Raw genomic sequence first — 24,877 nt, 5'->3', positions numbered from 1 at the left:
AGAGGCACATTTGAAATTTATGACACAAGAAGGGTGCAATTGTAGGCAGTCACCGGTCTCAAGAAGTAACAAATAATAAACCAAAATGAAGCATATTATACACATGCAAATAGATCCTAAAAAAAAATATTCACTGAGCAATAAGAACATGTAAACAAAGCAATGGAAAGGACAAGGGTTTCTAAGTGATGAAACAAATTTTCTATGAACTGGGAATGTGACCAGATGTATCATTAAGCAACTTAGTAAGCAACCACGAAATGGAGATTCACAGTTTAACTTTAGTCAAGCTCACGACATAAGGATACATGAGTCCAACATTTAGAAAAGTTTAATTAAAAAATGCACAAAGAAAGCACGTAAAAAGCATCTATCTCAAGAGGAAGTGCAAATTGAAGGATTCATAATAAAATTGATTGCTGAAAAATATGTGCATAAATTGGTAGCAAGAAGAAGAAGAACCTTCAGTTCAAACCTCAAAACATTAACAAAAGAATGCAAAAGTTTTGAAAACAGTATTCATGCTGTAACTGAAGGGTCAAGCCAAGAAATCACTACTGTAGGTATAATGTTTATGTGAACAAATTATAAATCAAGCCTTAGAATCAACTTATGCTCATGGACATGAAAAACAGGAATCACCCAGATTCAGCCAATAAACAAGAGAACTGCTTACGGTAATGAAAGCATCAGGGTCCAAATTACAACGCTGTATGAATGAATCTACTGCCGCTTGATTCTGACTAGGGAGGACCTCAAGAATGTCACCAACCTTGTATTCAATAGTCTGAAAATTCAAAGGAAGGAAAAATGACGATTTTTGTATAGTTACCAATAAGTATTAGAATACATATTTGAAAATGGTACATTGTCTAGTGCAATGGTAAAATTATTGGGCTGCCAAGCACAAGTAAATGAATTCCAGTCCTTAGAGTGGCCACTTAATGCAAAAATGCTGAAGGGTAGAGGTAGGACTGTATCAAAGCCACCCTTCCCAGGACCCCACTTAAGTGGGAGTGGTACTAGCACTAGCTAATTACTACAATACAGTGACAAGTGCTGATCTGTGGATAAGCACACATTGTAAACAACTTACAGATGAAACAAATTCAAACTCAAAGTGCCGCACATCCTTTCCACATTCTGCTCTGGTCAATCGTTGATTTTGTATCTACATGGGCAAATTTCATCAAACTAAGGAATCAATAGACAATTAATATATGCTGGTGGTATATATATATATTACACAACATAAATGTCAAACAAGAAGCAGTAATCCAATACAACTTTTAAGATGCAAGATGAGAATATTAACCATATATTGAAATTGAAAAGGATCTGAATTTTAAAGAGCATATAGATATCTCTGACAACTAACTTATGAATGAAATAACATTATACGTGCATATATCATACACAACATAAATGTCAAACAAGAAGCAGTAATCCAAGAAAATTTTAAAGATGCAAGACGCAAATTTAACCATATATTGAAATTGAAAAGGATCTGAATTTTAAAGAGCAGATAGATACCTCGGCAAAAAACTTATGAATAAAATAACCTCATATGGACAATTATGAGGAAAACATCCATTTTCTTCACTAAATAAATAAAAATAAATCTTCTGGGAAGCAGGCTTAGAGAGTCCTTGGATAAACATGGATGGAAAATAATTAAGTCCCTAACCTCAGTTCATCTTCAAACCTTGAAAAAATAAATTGAATGATCTTTGAATTATGTTAGAAGGCACTGACAGTCCAAAAAACTACAACAATGCTTGCACATATAATATTTAACTCTTAGTCATTTATTTCTTTCAAATGGATTCCTTAACATTCTTTTTCATAAATACAAATAAAACTATTTGGGGGAAAATTTACATAAAAAGGCCAAGAGTTTAACCCATATTTCAGTTTAGGTCCTAGGTTTCTTTTTAAAAAAAAAAAATTCCCAAATTTATGAAATCGCTTCAATTTAAAGCCTTTTTCCATCTCTGCTATTCTAGAGATAGCAACGGAGCAGAGAAAAGGGGGAACTCAGTGATTAAACTGTGTGTTTCACCAAGGGCTTCTTCAAAAATCAATTTCAGAACCATTGAACAGAGAAGGTAGAAAGAGATAGATCCATTTATAGAGAGAAAGCTTCACTTAGAGTAATAAAGTGATTGCTAGAAAATCAAAATTGGTTAGCTAGGTGAAACCCAATTTTATCAACAGTTTCCTGTTATTCTCTACTCTATTACTGCTCAAAAGAATGGAGATGAATAACTAAAATGGACAGGAGCTTCAAAATGAAACAATTTCATAAGGTTGGGACTTTAACTAACAAAATTAAAGACCTGGGACTTAAGCTGAAGCAGGAAATAAACTGTAGGTACTTTTATGCAATTTCCCCTTATTTTTGTTATAAACATGTACAGGAAGACAGATGTTTACTACTTGATAAGGTAATAAACTATCCTAGCTATTTTAAACAGATTGTGAGGCCGAAGTTTAATTTTGAAGAACTGATAGTGGATGGGAACAAGGAAGCATATCAGATACCCATATGTAGTCATCATATCTCGGGGCTAGTTCAAAATCCAAATTAACCAATGGATCTGACTTCAATTTTAAGCAATGCCAAAGGGCATTTGCATTGCATATTATAAGAGCAATTTTCATCATCATCTCCCCCATTAACTAGGAAATCACAAAATTGAAACTTAAAATACCATACAAAAATACCATCACAATGTATTGAACTTTATATTGACTGATGCAATAAAAAATAAGTGAAATGGTGTATCCAAAGAAGTACAACAAATACTTTTTTCTGTACACTGATAGGGCATGCTACCAATACCAATTTAAGAAAGCAGTTGGGCCTAGTCTTGTCACGAGTAAATTTTCCAGGAGACATTGAGCGGGCCCTCTCAATTTGCATCTCAATCCATTTTAAATCTGAGATAACCACAAGGAATATTTGGTATGTCAGTTAAAATCCAATTCTGTGCATATTAAACAAAGCCACTATAATCACATTTGGTGTCTATCCATGAGATTTAATACTTATCAAAAAAGTGAATTTACTTAAAAGATCAAATTTACCTATTCATTTATTGTGTCAAATCAGTTTTACACAACGTGAACTCAACTCACCACTTCAATTGTTCAAATTTATTCTCTCAATACTACCATCTCTTTTTTTTTTTGATAGATAATAAGAATTTTATTGATGGAAAAGAACAATGTGTTTACGATTGTAAACTCACTGCCCTTGAAACAAATACAAACAAATCATAAGGAAAGACTAATAGAGATAAGGAAATCAGACAAGGAACTACAATGCGTAAGCCCCCAAATACTAGACCACTCAAACAAAGTCCTAGCAAGCAAGGTCTTCAACATATCCAATACTACCATCTCTTTTCTGATTGATAAATAGTTATCTGGGGTCAAATGCCCCAAATGCACACATTATTATATTTTAATCTGAAATTCATAGTGGCCAAAGGTTTAATAATGACATTATAGGTTTCTAAAGAACAATGAAGAATGAGTAGCCCCTTCAGCAATGGAATTTGGATAACAGTATATTTTTTAACTTGTGGCACCTGAATATTCCTTCAGTGTGTACTAAATACATGCCTCATTTCATGTCCTGCAATAAATTCTAATAGCACTCTGAAAAAAATGAGGGTTGTTCTTGTGCATTTAAAGGAAAAAGAGTATATCCAAAGCTTACAATGAGCTCTAGTTCAACTGGTACCTATGCCCCTTTAAGTGCTAGGTTGCGGGTGAGAACGTGGATTCAAGACCCATTGAGTGCATGTGTAACTCATAAATAAATAATAATAATAACAATAAATAAATAAACATCTATCCGAAGCCATTCATAAATTAATAAGACATATTTATTAAGTTTGTTGTTAGGGATGGCTCTCGTGTTCATTTTTGATAGGAACTATGGTGTCTAGATTGTCTTCTCAAAGACCTCTTTCCGGATTTGTTAAGATTGGAAGTGTATAAAGAAGCTTCAATAGCATCATATTTGGTCAATGCAGATGATCGAGGTCTTCAAGGTTGGAATCCTCAGTTTACTCATTCGTTTCAAGACTAGGAAGTAGAGTTTGTCAAAAATCTCTTTGATTTGTTGTATTCTAATTTTTTGTCTAATAGATGATCAATTAGAATGGAGGTTGACTATATACAGAGCATTTGGGAGTGCAATTCCCTTTGAGATGCATATGGGGTGGTAAGGTGCATTGTCAGGGTTTTTTTTCTCACTAAGACAGCAGCCTTAGATAAAATTATAAGGGTGGACAATGGTTGGAAATAAAGTATTATGCTTGTTAATTGGTACTATATGTGCCAAAAGCAGTGGGGAATCAGTTGTGCATCTTTTACTCCATTGTTCAATGGCACAAAACATAAGGTCTTTTGTGTTTGTTTATTCGGTATAGTTTGGGTTGTGCCGAAGATTGTGCAACATATGTGGGAGCGTTGGCAAGGCAGATTTCATCGAAATAACTAATTGCGATTGGAACACAGTTCCATTGTATGTATTGTGAAATCTTTGGCGAGAGAGGAATGGAAGAACTTTGGATTTTGTTGAGCACCCTAATCATGTTTTAATACAAACTTTATTAAGATCATCAGATGATTTCCTCTATGTTGATCTAACATAGAACAAATTAGGAACTATGCACATAAATTACAAAAGCTATTGAGTCATAGGGTATGAAATCTTAAAGTATAAAATATTATATGTGTATCAGGGTTAACTGAGTTTTACCCTATTCTCAAAAAAAAACACTTCAATTTTTTTTCTTTATCATCCTCCTTGGACGTTTAATCTACTTCAATGAGAGGTAGTGGCAAGGATAAAATTTGTTGGACCCCTTCTAAACCAATGGGGTTTGAGGTTAAATCCTACTACAAAGCCTTAGTCTTGAATGGCAGAGTGATTTTCTCCTGGAAAAGCATTTGGAAGCCTAAGGTCCCAAAATAATCATGTTTTTCTTGTGGGCTACATCTATGGGGAGAATATAGAAAACTTGAGGAAAAGACATATTATTGTGGAAGAGATCAGGCCTTGATGTGATGGTAAGTGCCTTCCACCCAAAGCAATAGGTAGGGAGTAATGGTTCAAATCCCTCATATTTCATGACAAAAGTTTCAAAGTCATGGAGATGTTTGATTTTGTGAGAGGCCCGGCTACCTCAAATTAGTCAGAAATATTGTTCTCGGTTTTTTTTATTTCTGTTTTTGGATCGGTATGGGTGGATTTCGCAGTTTTTTTATAGAATCAAAGTTGTTTCAGTTGATGGTTGAGGAAGGGGGGAACTTTTTCTCCCTTAAGATTTTCGAAAGGGGGAAGTATTTCATGCAATCAGTTTTTATGGGTAAGAATGCAGCACGTTGGTTATTGCATAGCTTGGAACGCACGGTGATTGGGGTTAACCCCAAACACTTTTTCACGTTCAGGGAAGGAGACACTGCCTACACAGTGCAACGGGGTTCTAATTCATTTGGCCAATATTTGTTAGTAACAGAGCTCAAAGTAGGCGGGATGAGAAGATCTATCATTATTCCTGCAGGCAAGGTACTACAAGGTTGGAGGGCCTTTGGGATTGAATTAAGGAGAATGTTGGAACCTTCCCATTATGCGTTAGGTGGTCCAAAAGCTTTACTGTACAAGCCGAAGGTGAGTTCTGAGATTCACCCTTCTTGGTCCTTTGTTGAAACGGTAAAAGCTTCTTTGCAAGTAAGGAAGCATACGCGGCAGCTCTCCATTAGTGAGAAGGACAAGTTTCAAGCAGTAGAGAACACAGTGCTGCCTCAGAGAGAAGAACCTTGTAATCAGGTGGTGGCTATTGAAGTTCCGGCTGAAAACACTACTCCGATTGACATGGGTGGTGTGGAGAGGAGAGACTTTGGTATTAAGGGGGAGACTAAAATTAAGGAGAAATTTCAGGAACAAAATAAATTCAGATCTCCTTGGTATAATTTGAATTTGAAAGACGTTGAGTCTGGAAGGGAGAGTAAAGTTAGGAGGTCTAGCTGGTTGGGGAAAGGTTTGACTGTGGAAGTAAATGAGTTTGGAAAGAGGCGGGTATCTTGGCTACGTTATAGGGGTGATAAGCAAAGTACAAAGTGGGTAGCACGTGGGGCCAATTCTGCCCAGGATGATATTAAAGGAGTGGACCTTAGGCCTTCAGAAGCCCATGTACCTAGGCTGGGTAGTACTAAGAGTTGTTCAGGCCCACTGTTGACAAGCCCGTTTACTTTTGAGGCAGGGGATTGTTCCAAGCAACCCCAAAAGAATCCCAGCCCAGTTATTACGGGCCCAAAGGTTGCGGAAGGCAATATTGTGTCACAATCCTCTGGCCCGAGCTCAAATTTGAGTGGCACGAACTCTACGGTGCACCCTGTGAGTTCTGCGACTACTTTCCCACCACCAAGGAGGATGGCGAGTCCTCCGATGGTCACTTTGGGCTCAAGGTCTGCCGTACCGTTACCGGAAGTCTCAAGAGGGAGTGGGTTTAGCGATCCGGTGAGTCCGAGCTGGCTTACCCAGCCTCACACCTTGCCGATATTGACAGAGGAACTGGCCCAGGCTGCATGCGAGCTGGGTTCATCATCCTCAGCACCAATAAGTGCTTCTTTGGAGCCGGCGGAGGCGGTGGTGCTGTCGTTTGGGGACACGACAGAAAATCTGGTGGTGAATCCGTCATCTCTGGCTGAGACGAAGGATGAGGATAAGGAATCTTTGGGTCCGGAGGAAAGGGTGACAGTACAAGAGTCTGATGATGTTAAGGGGGAATTTCATTCTTATCCCACTATTAGGGAATTGGTAGGTGATTTGGATAAATCATGGGGTAACTCAAAAGAGTGGATGCTTAGATTGCGTGATGGTCGGCAAATAGTGCTTCCTCTGTCTCTATATCGATCTCCAGAGAGTATGTAGGACTGCTCAGCCACAGATATAGAGATTGTAACAGGTAATGATTCTTTTAGCAATGAAGGTCAGATAGTTAGCTGGGCAGAGGAGTGTGATGGGTTAGTAGATTCTTTGTCTATTGTTACTGGGTCAGAGGATGAGAGGTGGGAACTTGATGAGAGGTCAATGACTTGGGAGTGTAGTGGTAAGCCTTTAGTTGTGGTACCTCTGGCCACAGAAGTTCCCTTGGAGTCGGAGTATTGTTCTGAGCTGGGGGTTGGGTGTAAGGAGTCGAAGATGGTAGATAGTATTCATTTATCACAATGGGTATCCAATCGGATTAAGGCTTTTAGGAAATCAGTGGGCACTTCTTTGGAAGGTTTTGAGGAGCAAATTACGGGATTGTTGTTAGCTATAGAGGCCAGGAAAAAAAATAAAAAGCTTCATGCAGTAGATGATCAAATGAAGCAGGGCAAGTCGGGGCAGAAAGGTCAGCGGGAGTTGAAAAATTTATTAACCTCTTTGAATGTTGAGGCTGGTTCAACGAAGTCTAGGACTGTAAGTAAGGAGAGGGCTGTGGTGGTTCATCAATGAATTTGAAGATTATTTCTTGGAATGTTAGAGGGCTGAATGATAGGGATAAAAGGTTACGGGTTCGAAATTTGGTTAGGAAATGGGGGCCAGATGTTATTTGCCTTCAAGAAACTAAAATGGAGTTAATAACTAGAGCCGTGATTTGCAGTTTGTGGGGTGGTCAACATGTGGATTGGTCTTATCTAGGCTCTTGTGGAGCTTCTGGAGGGGTGCTTCTGATGTGGGATACAAGGGTGGTGAATAAAGTGGAGGAAGCAGTGGGGCGATTTTCGGTTTCTTGTAAATTTACAAGTGTGTGTGACCAGTTTGTATGGGCGTTTACCGGCGTATATGGTCCTAATTCTTCAAGAGACAGAAGGTTTTTATGGGAGGAATTATTTGGTTTGAGCAGTTGGTGGAATGTTCCATGGTGTGTGGGTGGTGACTTTAACGTGGTAAGATTCCCTTCTGAGCGCTCTGGTTCTACCTCTTTTACTGCTGCTATGCGGGACTTCTCCCATTTTATTTCTGAGAAAGGCCTCATTGATATTCCGCTTCAAGGGGGAGACTTCACTTGGGCTAATTCTCGTGAAGTTGCTTCGAAGGCTAGGTTGGACAGATTTTTATTTTCTGTAGATTGGGAGGATAAGTTTCCATCTGTCTCTCAACGACGCATGCCTAGGCTGTTATCTGATCACTTCCCGATTGCTCTTGAAGGTGGTTCTTTTTAGAGAGGTAGGAGGCCATTTAGATTTGAGAATATGTGGCTTAAAGATGAGGGTTTTGTGGAGAAGGTGCGAGCTTGGTGGGATTCTTATAATCTCCTAGGAGCTCCGAGTTTTGTGTTGGCCAATAAACTGAAACTCTTGAAAAATGATTTGAAAAAATGGAATGTGGAGGTTTTTGGACATGTTGAAGATCGGGTGAGAAAATTGTGGAAAGATCTTAGTGATTTAGAGATGATTGAGGAAAGTCGTATTTTATTGGAGGAGGAAAGGCTGCAATTGGAGAGAGTTCGAGGTGATTTAGAAAAAGTGATTTTGATGGAGGAAATCTGTTGGAGGCAGAAGTCTAGAGTCCTGTGTATTAGAGAAGGAGACAGGAATACCAAGTTCTTTCATCGTATAGCTAATTCTCATAGGAGGGTTAATTCTATTGATAGGCTTATGGTGGATGGGGAGTTATCTTCGGACCCGGTAGCTATAGCAAACTGTATCTCTCAGTTCTATAGGCAGCTTTATATTGAGGATGTGGCTCATCGACCTGTCTTAGATGAAGTGGACTTTTCTAGTATCTCAATGGAAGATGCAAGTTGGCTAGATCGGCCTTTTGAGGAGGAAGAGGTGTTTGGGGTGATTAATGATTTTAATGGTGATAAGGCATCTGGCCCAGATGGCTTTTCTATGGCATTCTTTCAATCTTGTTGGTGTGTTTTGAAAACAGAAATTATGGCTGTATTCCACAACTTTCATACTCAGGCAGTGTTTGAGAAGAGTCTTAATGCATCGTTTCTTGCCCTTATTCCCAAGAAAGTGGATGCTGTGGAGGTTAAGGACTTTCGGCCTATTAGCTTAGTTGGGGGGGTTTATAAGATTATTTCTAAGGTGTTGGCTAATCAGCTTCGTAGGGTGGCGCATGGGCTTATTTCAAATTCACAAAATGCTTTTGTGAAGGGCAGACAGATTTTGGACTCCATATTGATTGCTTCTGAATGTATTGATAGCAGATTGAAGTCAGGAGTTCCAGGTGTGTTGTGTAAATTGGATGTGGAGAAGGCGTATGATCATGTGAGTTGGGATTTTTTAATGTATATGCTTCAGCGTTGTGGTTTCTCAGAAAGATGGAGAAAATGGATTAGGTATTGCATTTCAACTGTAAAGTTTTCCATTCTGATCAATGGTAGCCCATCTGATTTCTTTGGAAGTTCTAGGGGGCTTCGACAAGGGGATCCATTATCTCCATTGTTGTTTGATATTGTGATGGAGGCATTAAGTCGTATGTTGGATGTGGCTGCCTCCGCTGGGCAATTCTCAGGTTTCTCTGTGGGTAGTACGGCTGGTCCATCAGTGTTGGTGTCTCATCTTTTATTTGCAGATGACACGTTGATTTTTTGTGATGCTGATCCTTCCCAGATTGCTAATTTGAGGGCGATTCTTGCTAGATTTGAGGAAGTATCAGGGCTTCGTATTAATTTGGGAAAATCTGAGTTAGTACCTGTTGGTGGGGTGCTTAATTTGGAGGCTTTGGTTGGTCTGTTAGGGTGTGGGCAGTCTTCTCTGCCCTTGAAATATTTGGGACTTCCATTAGGTGCAAAGTTTAAGGATTTATCTGTTTGGAATCCTATCCTAGAGAGAATGGAGAGGAGATTAGCAGGTTGGAAGAGAATGTATTTATCTAAAGGGGGTAAGGTGACACTCATTAAAAGCTCACTCTCGTCTTTACCTACTTACTTTCTTTCCCTTCTTCCTCTACCGGGTAAGGTGGCAAAGCGTATGGAGAAATTACAAAGAGATTTTCTGTGGAATGGGATTGATGGTGAACCTAAAATACACTTAGTTAATTGGGCAAAGGTCTGTAAGCCTTTGTAGGTTGGAGGGTTGGGTATTAGAAGGTTGGGAAGCTTTAATTCTGCCTTGCTAGGTAAATGGTTGTGGAGGTATGGCATGGAGACTGATGCTTTATGGAGGAGGGTTATAGAGGCAAAATATGGGAATATTTGGGGTGGTTGGTGTACGAAAAAGGTGACAAGTCCTTATGGGGTCAGCCTATGGAAATACATTAGAAGTGGCTGGTTGAATTTCTCTAAACTCCTTGTATATGATGTGGGGGATGGTTCTAGAGTGAAATTTTGGAAGCATGTGTGGTGTGGGAATTGTACTCTCCAAGAGGCCTTTCCGGAACTTTATAGTATTAGTAGGTCAAAGGATTCCTCGGTGGCTGAAGTTATGGGTTGGTCTGCTGGGAGGTTTCACTGGAATGTGCAATTTCGTCGTCCACCACAAGATTGGGAAGAAGAAGCCTTTGATCGGTTTATGGGGTTGGTCTATTCTTCGACAGTGCGGGGGTTTGGCCCGGATAAGGTTTGTTGGAAGCTTGCAAGGAATAGAGGTTTTGAGGTTAGAGGATATTATAACTCCTTCTACCCTACTAATCTTGTTGCCTTTCCATGGAGAATGATATGGCACTCGAAGGTTCCTCCAAGGGTGGCATTCTTTTCTTGGGCTGCTTCCTTAGGTAAGATCTTGACAACAGACAATCTTCGTAAAAGACGTGTGATAGTGCTTGACTGGTGCTATATGTGTAAGAGTTGTGGGGAGTCGGTGGATCATCTTCTACTTCATTGTGCCATTGCTTGGGAGTTATGGTCCTTGGTTTTCTGCCTGTTTGGTATTCAATGGGTTATGCCTCATACAGTTCTTGAGTTGTTTGAGGCTTGGCAAGGAAAGTTCAAGAGACATCGTCACATTGATGTTTGGAATTTAGTGCCTCATTGCTTATTTTGGTGTATTTGGCGTGAAAGGAATGCTAGAAGCTTTGAGGGTTGTGAGCGTTCCTTGTTAGAGATTAAGTCTTCGTTCTTGCACACTCTATTTGAATGGAGTGTGGTCTTTTCTCATTTTTCTTGTTCTTCATTTCCTATTTTTCTTGACCGTTGTACTTTTGTTTCCTGATTTGTGCCCCCATAGTACATCCCCAATGTACTCGGTTTGGCACATTTCCTATTATTAATAATATTCTTACGTTACTTATCAAAAAAAAATAGGTAGGGAGTAAGGCTGCCTACCAAAGCACCTCTCTTAGACCCCGTAAAAATGAGAGATTTGTGCACTGGGTAATACCTTTTAGATTGGTGTTATATGTGCAAGAGGAATGTGAAAGTTAAGAGATGCAACAATCTAGAATCTTTTTGATAAGTAATAAGTTTTATTGATATCAAAAAAGGGACACCCTAGCACACAGGGAGTGTATAGGGGGGGTCAACAAATTAAGAACAAAAATTACAAGAATCAAGAAAATCAAGAAAGGAAGCAAATGATTGGTTTCGCAAAGTAGCCAACCAATCTAATAAAGTTTTAAAGAAAAATAGCTTGAGGTCTAGTATGGATCTCTCATTATCTTCAAAACACCTACTATTTCTTTCCCTCTAAAGACACCACATTAAGCAATGGGGAACAATTAACCATATATGACCATTTCTATGATGACCAAGCCTGCCTTGCCAGCAAGCTAGGAGCCCCACAACAAACTGTGGCATAACCCACTAAAAACACCAAGAGGTGCCAATCAATTGAGCTACAAGGTTCTTAGCCTTTAGAACCTTGTTTAAATGGATGGTTGCTTCGTGATTGTTTTCTTTTTCTAACCTTTAAGATTTGGTTGATCATTGCATTTTTAGAATTCAATTGTGGGTGTACCTATTGTATACACCCATTGTAATGTAAACCAGCTTTATATCATGCTTATTTGTTTATTACTCAAAAAAATATTGTTAGTTATCCCCAAAAAAATAAAAATAAATAAATAAATAAAACCTATTCTGTTTGCATGGTACCAAAGCCCCTGTACACCCTAAACCACCATCAACCATCAATTAACCATAAATCCATAATTGACTATTGACAACCAACAACCACAACTCTACTACAATTGACCACCAACCACTATTACCACCACTCTACTACAATTGACCACCACCCTACTACAATTGACCGCCACCAACCACTATTTTACCACATTCGATCACTGTTGACTACCAATGAATGATTGCTGACCAACTTCAACCACTATTCCATCACCCATCAATCACCACCCCAATTGGTCACCACACTGACCATGGTAACTGCCATCTCTACTATCATGTCACCACAATCCCATCATTGCGATCAACAACTTGAACCCAATACTGATAGTCACTCAAGAGCTTGCTTTTCCCAATCTTTGCAATTTTCCCTCATTTGGACAATGACTGGTTAAACAAAAATTGTCTCAAGAAGATTCCACAATCAATTCTGCATTGTTACGTCGCAGGTGAGTGTTTGATTAGGCTACTATCATTAACCCAAAATTGTTTGGCCACTACTAAGTGTCTCGTTTATATTGGCTAATTGGTTTCATTACACACCCATACTTTTCTTGAATGAATTTCACCATTTTTTTTTTAATTATGGATGAGTTAGTAAACACATTTCTTTTTTTAATACAAGTATGAGCTAGTAAAACATGTTGTAATAGTATGATTTATAATAAATGCCATAAGCCTTGTAACTCAACTGGCATCTCTTGGTGTTTCCAATGGAGATGTCCAAGGTTCAAATTATCAAAAAACTATGATTTGTTATCAACTAGTTTCCTTGTTGGTCATTGAAGTTAATGAATTGGTTGTCTGACTTGTGGAGTTTATTTGGTTAATTTGTTCTCATATTTGGGAACTTTTGTATGAATGTTTGATGGTTTGTTGTCATTGAAGCCAAGAAAGAATTGGATCCTGGCCTGATTTTTTCTCTTAAACTGTTTACAATGATCTCATTAAGTTGACTAATAAAAATGAATAGATAAAAAGTCAACATCTATCATGTTTCTCCATATTCCTCTACCAAATTATCCCAATTCTTTCGGGAGACAGGCCCATGGATCACTAATTATTGCAACATATGCTGTTAGGTTTTATTCCTTAAGAATGTATTATGGCAGAGTATTCAAATAATGTATTATGACAGAGCAATAAAGAGTAACGAAACAACACTTTCTAGGAAGGCAAAATATTTGACTTTCTTCGTTATAGTGCAATCACCATGAAAAGAACTTAAAGCAAGTTACCTGAGTTTGGTGAAGATTGTGAATCCACCTTGTCAACACTGTGATATGTGATATGAATTTTTGGTTGATCAATCAATTTCATATCTAGAATCAGAAAATCTGGACCTTGTGGGAAGAATTTATCATTGATTTGATTCAACATACTCCACAAAGATGACATCCATGGATCCAGTGCAGCCTCATACCTTTGAACAGAAAGCTATCTTCAGTAAACTTAACACTATCATAGTTATGTGGCACGCAGAAATACTTTTGTTTCAATTGGAGAAGACTGCACTTTTTTTTTTTTTTTTTTGAGAAATGTAATATATCATCTAAATGAAAGATATGTTTTTTTTAGTAAGTTACACATGCACATTCACCCAATGAGTCTTGAACCCACTACCCCCAGCCCCTCCCCAACCCCATTCTATTATTATAAGGGGAGGAAATACCATTGAGACAGTTTATTGACATCTAAATGAAAACATGATATGCACAAGCACAAAACCATCAATTGATTATTACTCATCATTTTGAAGTTCAATATGTTAAGAATCCACTTGTGATGAAAGGGAACATAAAGTAGTAATTAAGAGTATTATGGGATCATTCCACTTACCTATATGGAACAATAAAGCAAGAAATTGTAAGCCAAAAGACTTGACAAAGCATCAACGGGAAAAAAAAAATCTACAATTCAATGTCATCTATTCCAAGGGTTTCGTAAAAATTCGATCTGATGCGGGACAAAAATAAAGGAACAAGAAAATTAAAGGATAAACCTAAGAATCAGCACTTAGGTCTCCTGGAATCAACACCAAGCTAAACCCTTAGGAATCAACACTTAAGGACCCTTAGGAATCAGCACCTAAGGTGTTAGGAGTCAGCACCTAACAACTGGAAAAATATCCAATCTGAATTTTCATTAATCACATCTATTCCAAAATACAAATAAATGAGTCTCTTATACAGAGCTAGAGATAAAGATAACAACATACCTAAACTAATCCTAACCAAACTCAAATACTAATACTTATCTAATCTCCAAAATAAACAAAGGAATCCTAAACAAAACCAACTACATAAGAAATCCAATCTAATTAGGTGTGCTGTCCTCATCAACTCTCACGGGGTGGGGAAGACTCGATCCCGTCGAGTATAACTCTGAGGAGTACTCTAGCAAATCCGGATCAAGATGCTGCAATTCCTCTCTTGTGATCCAAGTGTAATCTGATATTGGTCGTCCCTTCCAGCGAACTAGGAAGCACGGAATTTCTCCATCCCTAGTAGAAATAACCTGCTCATCCAAAATAGCATCAATAGTTTCTTTACGTGCTGGCAAAACTGTTGTTGGTGTTGGGTGAATCATAGGGATTTGAACAAAATCATGGGGTTGGTAGGAAACTGCTGGACCTTCATAAATAGTCAAATTCTCATTATTAAAGATGGAGTCAGTTTCGTAATCAGTTTGAAAATCCACAAGGCATGCATTTGGTCCAACATGTTTCAACATTTTGAGTGATTCAGTACTACAAGCTTGCAATTGCTTACTTGGAACCATGACATAATCCCCTACTTGAAATTTCATGTACTCTGAATTAGCATGGATTTTATAGGAATTATCATTTGCTGGAAATTGTTTACTTACCTCATGATGCTTATATGGTCCTATTGACTCAAGTGTTCTATCATGGGGTGAAAATGGGAGAGTACCTAAAGGCTTCCTAGGCTGGACTTCAAGTGGACTCATGCTTTCAGTGATGGGACTCTCACATGCAAGTTGGGTGACATGGGAAACGGAATCCTCACTCTGTCTTTTCCGGACTACTCTCATGGGGTTTGTTGTGAGGTGGTATTGTTTGAATGCAATTAAGTTTAAATTTTTCCTCACATTCATCATCTATGAGATTGAGTTCATCCATGTTGGGTTCATACACTACCTCTTCTATATCATCCTCTTTATTCTCTTCATGAATGATAAGGGCCTTAGTGAGGCATTTAGCAGCAATATGACCAAAGCCTTGACATTTAAAGCATTTTAGGAAAGAACCTAGCTTTGATGACTCACAAACTACGCCTTTTCCTTTATCATCCCCAGCTAATGGTGCACTAATTATGTTGGGCTTGGAAGGGGGTAAGGTGAGTTAAGGCCTAGGGGATAAGGTGAGTTGAGGCTTGCCACTTGAAGGTAGAGAACTGGTGATGATACTATGGATTTCAAGATACCTCACAAATACGGATCTAGAAGCTAACTCACAATTTCTAGCAATTGCATAGGCATGATCTAAGGAAGTGACTCCTCGGATGGTCAATTCATTCATAATGCTAGGATTTAACCCATCCCTAAACCTACATAATGTTGCAATCTCATCCTCAGCAATTTGACATCTCATTTTATACTCTTTGAACATCTCAATATACTCTATCACAGAACTAGTACCTTGCCTTAGGCAATTCCATTCATCTAACAGGGAACTCTTATAAATTAGGGGAAGATAATTCCTTGAGAGTGTATCTTTCATTTCTTGCCAATTAGTGATGAGAGGTTGATGTTGTCGCCTAAAGGTAACTTCAAGGTCCTCACAGAAAAGGTTGGCTCTACCTACTAGTTTCATTTTTGCATACCTAACTTCTTATCTTCAGCTCAATTATGCCAATAAAAAAACTGCTCCATTTGGCACAACCAATCAGTGAAAGCCCATGGATTAGGACTCTTACCATTTTTTTTTTTTTTTTGATAAGTAAGAAGAAAATATTATTAATAAGGGAAAAGCATTAAAATACAAAGGGTTCACGGTAGTGAACAAAAAGACACAAACAACCACTAAGAAAAGCTAATAGACGAAAGGAATTCCATAAGGGTAAAACTCTACCATCAAAGGTGGGTGCTTCTATTGTCACTTTTGACATCTTATCTTCAGTTTCCCTAACATCCCTATGGTCATTATGATTATGATAACCTCGCCTACGGGGTGGTGTAACCTCTTGGTCAGTTTCATTCTCATTCCTTTGGATGGAAGCTTCTACTGATTATACTCTAGTGGATAGGTCTAGGAGAACTTTCATTAAATCCCCTAAGGTTGGTTTTGTTGGTTCCATGATGGGTTTGGACTCAAAACTAGACTCAAAACTAAATTGGGATTTGGAAGTAGATTGTGATGTGGAATTTGACACTATGTGACCACTACATAAATTCATGCAAAGGGTATTCTACATGTGAATGCAAGTGAGGCCAGTAAACAAATCCCTAGCAATTTCATGTCCAGTATAAAACAAAAGCTAACCAAATAGAATAGGAAAATTAGTCATTGGCTAAATTGCAATCAAGTAGTACTAATGCTCAAAGTGTTGACAAAGAACCTAACACTGAACAAGACTAACTCCACAACTAATAATAAGGTTTAGCTACTTTGAAGGATTTAAAACACTTCTTTTTTCCTTTTCTCTTTTGGGAATGGGTAACAAGAAATTTATGGCAACAAACAATAATTTATCAAAGCCAGCAGTTTAGAATGTCAAACAAAAAAGGTCAAGTTCAAGTATTGTTTGTGAAGGGCATGTTAACCAAGCATGTAGAGAATATATTGACAAAATTTTGAACCAGCAAATTAAATCTAAAAAGTGAAAGAAAATTCAAACTTGTGTTGTGTGGGTCCACTCGACAGGCTGGCTACCACGTATGAATTAACAGCAGGAAAAATCCTTTTCTTTTCTCTCTGTGTACTCCCAGACAGAAACTTCAAAGCACTAGAAGGAGTAGTGTGGAGCAGTAGGATCTGAAGCGAAGCTTGGTCTGGTGTTGGTGGCGCACAAGGTGACAGCTTCCGGCGGTGCAACAATGACAAGGATCGGGCTCGTGGGTTGACAGAGATGATCTGGTAGTAAGCAGATGGTGGTCTGAAGGTTGGATCATCATTGTCATGGCACTGGACAACAAAACTGGAAGTCGCTGGTGTGATGGAGAACGCTGCTGGTGATGGAGGCTAACGACGGCACTGATTTCTTGTGGACCTGATCTGCCTGTGTGGGTTGTGGTTGGCTATTGTGTTGGTACTGTGGTCTGATGGGATGAGAAACACGGAAGGAAGTTTTTTATTTTTATTTTTTTCTTTTTTTGAATGAATTGATTTAGCTCTAATACCAATTTGATGCAGGACAAAAATAAAGGAACAAGAAAATTAAATGATAAACCTAAGAACTAGCACTTAGGTCGCTTGGAATCAGCACCAGGCTAAACCCATAGGAATCAGCACCTAAGGACCCTTAGGAATCAACACCTAAGCTATGTTGCATGGACACCAACACGGGTACAAGTACGGAGGTATGGCAATTTTTGAAAAACAAGGGTATGACACGACTGGGGTATGGCAATTAATTAATTAATTAATATTTATATTTAGGTATATTTTTTAATATTTTTAGACATAAAATATGTTTATGTCTAGGATTTAAATGAAGCAAGAACAACAAAGAAGTAAACTAACACCCAAAGTAGTACAATAACACCCATAAAATGTTGTTTAAAGTACAAACCAAAAGTTTAAATAGACCACATTCAAGGTCAAACTAAAAACATAAAAGAAGTAAACAACACAAGGTAGGGGAAAAAAAAAAAAAAAACCAACCACAAGTATAAGACAAATAAAAGTTAAAACCAAAAAAAATAATAATAAATAATAAGCCTATACCATATAAGAACACATATTAGGCACTAGGCAAATAACTTGTAAGCGTAAAACCAAAGCAAACCAGGGGAAAAAAAAAAAAAAAAAAGGTCACGAAAAGAGAGAGAAAGCGATACCTGAAGATGGAGAGAGAAACAGCGGAGGGAGAGAGAGGCTTGATGGTTGCCGATCTACGGTGGTCGCAGATCACGGAAGATGAGAGATAGAGAGAGCTGAGAAGGACTGAACGAGCGTATTGTGTGTGTGAGGCGTTGGTGTGAGTGTGAGATTGTGAGAACCCAGATAGCAGAAAATTTTAGCCTTTTTGGGCTTTAGTCAAACAAGATCAACAGTAAGTGTGTCTCTAGATGTCGAAATCCTGACTTTTCCTTTTTTTTTTTTTTTTGATTTACCGTGTCCTTCAAGTCAACACCATGTTGGAGCCGTGTTTGAATTTCAAAAAAAATAAAATAAAAGACAAGCGCTGGGTACGGGTTTTGGGCGTGTCTTACCAGTACACGTGTCTGACACATGTCGGACATGGGTACTAGGCCAAAATTGGCATGTCAGTGCAACATAGCACCTAAGGCGTTAGGAGTCAGCATCTAACAACGGGAAAAATATCCAATCTGAATTTTCATTAATCACATCTATTCCAAAATACAAATAAATGAGTTTCTTATATAGAGCTAGAGATAAAGATAACAACATACCAAAACTAATCCTAAACGAACTCAAATACTAATACTTATCTAATCTCAAAAATAAACAAAGGAATCCCAAACAAAACCAACTACATAAGAAATCCAATCTAATTAGGTGTGCTGTCCTCATCTCTCTCTTTCTCTCAAATATATACACACACTAACAGCTATCATTACTTGGGAGAATGCAGATGTTTCAGTTAAATTGATCGCTACAAGATGTGTTGTCCACAGGAGTGGACATGTCCAATGATCACATCATATATTGGTTATACTTCATAAGCAGCCTTTAGCTGGTCTCAATTAATTCTGCTACATCTAAAGAAACCAAAAAAAAAAGGGAGAAGAAGAAGAATTCCATGATACAGGTTGGTTGCCGACTATCATCCAGAAAGAATTCAATGAGGGTCAATATCATTCTGTAAGCTCAAGCAAAATTATGTTCATTAGTATATTCCAGCATAAACATACCCTGAGGGATGCTGGTCATCTCCCAAACCTTTTTCAACAATAGCCATTGCCCCAAGGTCTGAAAGTCTTTTGTCAAGCTTCTTAGAAACAAACTGCAGCAATTAAGATACAAGATAAATTCCTCTACTAAATTTTTATTTAAATAACATTTATAACCACACAACAGAGACATAATTTGCAGAACAAAATTTAGGAAATTTTAGCACTAGACGTAAAATCAAACAGCTAAACAAGTTAATTACATTGATCTAATGAAGATAATAAAAGACATTTTTTATATGAATAGTAAAATATATATTGCTGTTATATGAACAAACCATTAAGCTTGCAAACCATGGATATATATAAATAAATCTTTCTATCAAGATGGTAAAAAAAGATAAAGGCTCAAATAGAAAGCCCTTCATGTGGCATGCTTGGATATGAAATTTCTACTTTTTGATGCTCATAGATTTCAGATGGAAAAATCAAAACCTTCCATTTAGTAGTTGGCTCTCAACATCAATGTATGAGCTCTCAATTGGAGTGAAGGAAATGGAAAAAAGCAAAAACAAAGAGAAAGAGGTTATAAAGTAAATACACATATATACATATATAGGTCTATTAATACACTGCAGAAGAGGGGAGATTAAAAAAACTTCACAATTTTTATAGCATGGTGATTGATAACATAAATTGCATAACAAACCCACAGATGTCAACCTTTATCTATTTTCTAAATAATAAATAAAACTCTAGAAATTATTACATTATATTTCTGATAACCAGAATCACCCAAACCAAACACAGCATAGCGAACACCTTCCAGCCAATGCTTACTTAAATTTCTTTGCAGAAGAAACTTCCAAAAGACCTACATAAAAATGAAAGGAGATCAGAAGAAAAGGAAAAGGAGATTGGCCCAAATATAGAGGTTTTGGCCTCTCCCAAAGCAGAAACAATAATATTCATAGTAACTCCATACCAACCTTCATGGAATCTGGTGTATCTCCCTGGCCTGTTGTAGAAACAACAAAAATTATAGTGTCTTCATGAGGTAAGGAACTCTGAGACAATAAACAAGTAACATGCTAATAAGAAATGCATTCAAGACATCATAGAAGTACCATGATGATTTTATTAACAGAAAGCACGGGTTTTCATTACTTAGTAGTAGAAAATTATACAGATCACTTGTAACAGTCAGCACTAAGAATTCAGGAAAGACAGAAAAAAAACCCTGAGAAATCTCCTTTGGAACTCCACCAAAAATGTCAAAACATCATGCACAAGGTGAAATACTGCAAATCCTTACTCAATACTCCTCCGCGAGATGACTACCTTATAACCCTCACTACAATGCATGTCATCTCCATCCACTTACTCTCTCTAAGGCCAACCAAGAGGGCTACAATCTCAGCTCAATCTGAACAGAAGAGGAGATCTAGGTTTGTGATTATACTTTGAAGCAATATGCAAACAAGGATTGAATATTAGACTCCTTTACTAACAAGTTGAACAACCAGATGTCAATGCATAATATAAAACTGTATGAGGCTTCTCCATTAAGGTAAGATCCTTAAGGTTGGGTCCTCAATGATCTCATGGTTTTCATATTTGGCTGGAAATGATTTCTAGCCTTTCTAGACTTCAATATTCAGACAACAGGGAGTCGATCACTGAGCTATAGAGAGTCTTTAATTCTATAGGATTTCTGTTAACATTTCATTCCCCTTAATGAGGATTATTCTTTGGATGTAATTCGTGCTTTTTTGCTGTTTGACAATGGAAAAATCATTTTTTTTAAGTAACAAAATTTTATTAGAAGAAAAAAACAATTTCCAGTACACCAAAAGTGTGCTTAAAGAGCAACAGCATCAAGAAAAGGTACAACTATCAATCAAATCTAACAAAGTACAATAAGAATGGCTGGCTAAAGCAGCCGTCCAATCAAACAAAACACGTAAAGAATCATACTCAACTTCGTTGCAGTCCTCTCAAAGCCTTCAAATGCTGTAGGATTACACTCCCTCTAGAGAATCCACATAAGGAACAAAGGTGCTGCAATCCAGACAGCACTGTCTAGCATATCTCCCCTTCCAGCACGTCACCAAAAACGGTAAACACCAAAGGACTCTGTGCAGCATAACCCACTGCACCCCGAATAAACAAAACAGAAGGGACCAGAACTCACTAGCGCACTCACAATATGGCAATAGATGATCAACCATCACCCCAGCCTTCTCTTCTTTTCTTTTTTTTTGATAGGTAATCAAAGATTTATTGCATAAAAAAGACATCATGTTCACAATGGTGAACACTCTGAACTTAAAACGGATACAAGTAACTAAAGAAGAGATACAAACAGAAAGGAGAAATCAAAAATAGAAATACATTGTGTAAAACCCCAAATTCTACTCCACTAAAATAAAGTCCCAACTCTTTCTTTAAAAAAAATAAATAAATAAAGTCTCAACTAGTATAGGCTTCAAAAGATCTACAGATCTCACAATATCTTCAAAAGTACAATTATTATGTTCCCACCAAATAACCATATAACACAAGCTAGAATCATATTCCAAATATTAGAGGAATGCTTCCTCAGCCAATTCCACCAACCAAAAAGAAGGGAGGCTATTGCCTTTGACATCACCCATTGGATCCCAAATATCAAAAAAACTTCACTCCACAAAACATAAACAAACTTACAATGGAGTAGAAAATGATCCACAGTTTTCCCATTACACCGGCACATGCAACACCAATTAACCAAAGGTAGACGTCTTTGAACAAGATTATCAATAGTAAGAATACTACTCTTAGCTGTTTTCCATAAAAAGAAAGACACCCTTTTAGGTTCCTTTATACTCCAAATGCATTTCCATGGGAAAGAGATAGAAGGAGAACCATCTGGAACAGCTAAAAAAATTATAATAAGAGCAAACATAAAAAATGCCATAACGATTCAACTTCCAAGTCAACGTATCATCTCCCTCACCCCTTGGCATATTGGAGTAAAGATGCTCAAGCAGAGAACGTACTCCCTCTACCTCCCTGTCATGAAAAGCTCAATGGAATTGTAAATTCCAGCTCGATTACGCCCTTCTAAAGTAGAAACAACCAAATCAAAAATCCAAGTTTCTTTAGACACAAAACAAGCAAAAATATTTGGATAGGGATCCTTTAGAGGGATAGGCCCATTCCAGGGGTTGTTCCAAAAACGAACACGATGGCCTTCCCCCACAACATACTCAAACAGTCTAAAGAAACTCTCAGCTCCTGCTCTAATATTCTTCCACATTCCACAACCATTAGTCCCTCGAACATCCCTAGAATACCAGCCCCCACTACCCACTCCATATTTGGTTGCTATAACCTGACACCATAACTTGTGAACTTCTTTCCCAATGCACCATAACCACTTACCAAGCAAGGCTTTGTTAAGCAACCCCACCCTCCGTATCCCCAAGCCACCTACCTCCATCGGTAAACAAACTTTATCCCATGCGACTAAAGAATATTTAAAGACTTCATCAGTAGTCCCCCAAAGTATGCTACCTTAAGAGGAACTTTATCCTTCCAAGGAAAATAATGTCCTTCCGCTGTATAAAATCTCTATAAAAGGAATTAACCTCAAATAACCCACTCTTTCACATCAGTTCTCATACATTTCTAAATATCTGAAAAAATGACATTCTAACATTCCACCATGCTACTTAGATAATGTACATTACAGCTGGTAGTCTGTAGAAGCCTCCTGCTGTGATCAAATCAAGCCTGCTTCATTTAGTAAAAGCTGAAATTTCCTTTTAGCACAGATGTTTCCACTATCCCACCCCAAGACACTATAATCCAACCTAGGTTGCTTAATGTGCAGGTCACACTTTCAGACTCAAACTCAATACGCTGTAATGTGGGGTTGATTCTGATGCCAAAACCCATATCCCCAAGCCACATAAGCAGCTTCCCCTTCCTCCTTTTACTATTTGAGAATTGAGTTCATAATCGCCAAACACGACACAGATATTATCTCATTCTGTGTGTGTATGTGTATGTGTATGTGTGTGTGTGTCTATATATAGGATTCAGTTCAAAAATTACATCAGCCTTAACTCGTTCACAATTTTTTTTCCCGATAATCAACTCATTTACAATGCTACTCCATTTAATAGCTTCTCATAGGACAATCAATCACTTGATAAACCCACCATTAGATTAAACAGCCTCCAAATCTCCATTATGCTTGCTAAAAATATATAAAGATAATCACAGATTAAAAACTACCTCATCTAAAAAAATATTCAAAACTATGCTCTTTTATATTTTAAAAATATACTAAACAAATGAGTTTTGAATTGGACAGTCAATGACATCTATAGCACACTTACAGAGGAATAAATCCAGCATTGGACTTGGCCAAAATATTAATTTAATTGAAAATTATAGTAGCGTTACATTAGAAAGTGTTACACCAAGTAAAAAAAAAACTTGAACCAAGTGAACCCATTGATCGATTGGCATAGACATAGTAACAGGCTCAAGCCTAAAACTCAAATTCAATCAATTAAAACAAAACAAAACAAAAACAACAAGATTCTGAGTCTAAAACTGTCTGTTTCTTTTTAATCCTTAACATTCAATAGCCAGACTTAGCTTTGAAAAAAACAAAATTAAAAGAATGAAAAGTAGAGAAACGAAGGAAGACATACAACGTCGTATTCGTCGATGGAAAGGAGCATAACTGGGCAACCTCGGCGCTCGGCTTCTCGAGCCACACGCTCAGCGGCATCCAACGCATTACCGGTTTGTGTAGCGTATAGTATCACTAGTTTCGGTCGTCTGTCTTCCATGCTCCTCTCTCTTTGAGAGTTTCTGAACAAAACCACACGAAAAGGTGTGTGGTTTCGTCCTTTTACTTTGTTATTTTTATGAGTTGGGCTTAGGCTTAGGCCCAGAGCCCACTTTCTTTTCTTTTTCTTTTTCTTTTACACAGAGCCCACTTTCTTGGATTGAGTTTTTTACGAGCTATCTGGGGCCCAAGGTTTTGTTTATTTTCTTTAATTTGTTTGTGTTTAAGGCCCATTACACAAGTATGATCTCAACAAGTTGCCAAAAAAATGCATACACGTAGCATATCTCAAGAGAAAGCTACACGTAGCATATCAAGACTGTAAATTTTGTCACGGTTTATAAAAGGAGTGATGTCTTCAGGCACCTCCTCCAACCAAAACAGAGGTTTTAACAAACCTTTTACTTTTTTTGCTAAATTATGAGCTATGGAATTACCAGATCATTTTGCATGAGAGAAATAAATAAAGCCAAAATCAAGCATAGGTAACCGCGAATCTTCAATTATGTGACCGTAACCTACCATACAACAGCCTTTGGAATTGATGAAATCAATGACCATAGTCGAATCCCCTTCAACTTTAGTTTCAGTAATACTGAGTTCCCGAGCAAAAATTACAGCCCTTCTGCAAGCCAAAGCTTCCATGTCCACCATCAAGTAAGGGAGTGAGATCTTCTCTGACATTGCACCAATGACCTCCCCCTGGTTGTTACGGATAACTACACTCAGACCAGCATCCAGCAACAAAGATGTCCTTGAACAAAGCTCCATCAAAGTTGATTTTGAAAGAGGCATGAAAGGTGGGAATCCAAGATGCTCTGTGAGTGGGCCTAAGGAGAGGGGGAGATAGAGGATAATCGTGTACCTTATGGAATTCTCGTAGGCGGTCTACTACTGAAGAGAAAATCTGTGA

General features: G+C 37.8%; 1 protein-coding gene across 10 annotated transcripts in view; it reads right to left on the bottom strand.

The window, feature by feature from the left end:
• Positions 1-24,026, bottom strand: part of LOC126713906 (NADPH-dependent diflavin oxidoreductase 1) — a 36,868-nt gene extending 12,842 nt beyond the window's left edge. The window contains exons 1-10 of one of the 10 annotated variants that reach the window (XM_050413859.1): positions 23,825-23,963; positions 21,098-21,268; positions 20,105-20,182; positions 19,885-19,989; positions 19,137-19,228; positions 18,099-18,204; positions 13,316-13,500; positions 2,846-2,943; positions 1,097-1,171; positions 677-787 (exon numbers count right to left, since the gene is read on the bottom strand). In XM_050413859.1, coding sequence (XP_050269816.1) covers positions 677-787; positions 1,097-1,171; positions 2,846-2,943; positions 13,316-13,500; positions 18,099-18,204; positions 19,137-19,228; positions 19,885-19,928 — 711 coding nt within the window. In that variant the 5' untranslated portion in view covers positions 19,929-19,989; positions 20,105-20,182; positions 21,098-21,268; positions 23,825-23,963. Of the gene's footprint in view, positions 1-676; positions 788-1,096; positions 1,172-2,845; positions 2,944-13,315; positions 13,501-18,098; positions 18,205-19,136; positions 19,229-19,884; positions 19,990-20,104; positions 20,183-21,097; positions 21,269-23,824 lie in introns of those variants that run through there. The other 9 variants (XM_050413858.1, XM_050413862.1, XM_050413864.1 and 6 more) reach the window with 9 other exon arrangements.
• Positions 24,027-24,877: the final 851 nt, after the last annotated feature.

This window comes from Quercus robur, chromosome 2 (assembly GCF_932294415.1).
Source record: "Quercus robur chromosome 2, dhQueRobu3.1, whole genome shotgun sequence".
NCBI lineage: Eukaryota > Viridiplantae > Streptophyta > Magnoliopsida > Fagales > Fagaceae > Quercus > Quercus robur.
Note: the sequence above shows the minus strand (reverse complement) of the source record. Positions and strands in the feature narration are given on the sequence as shown.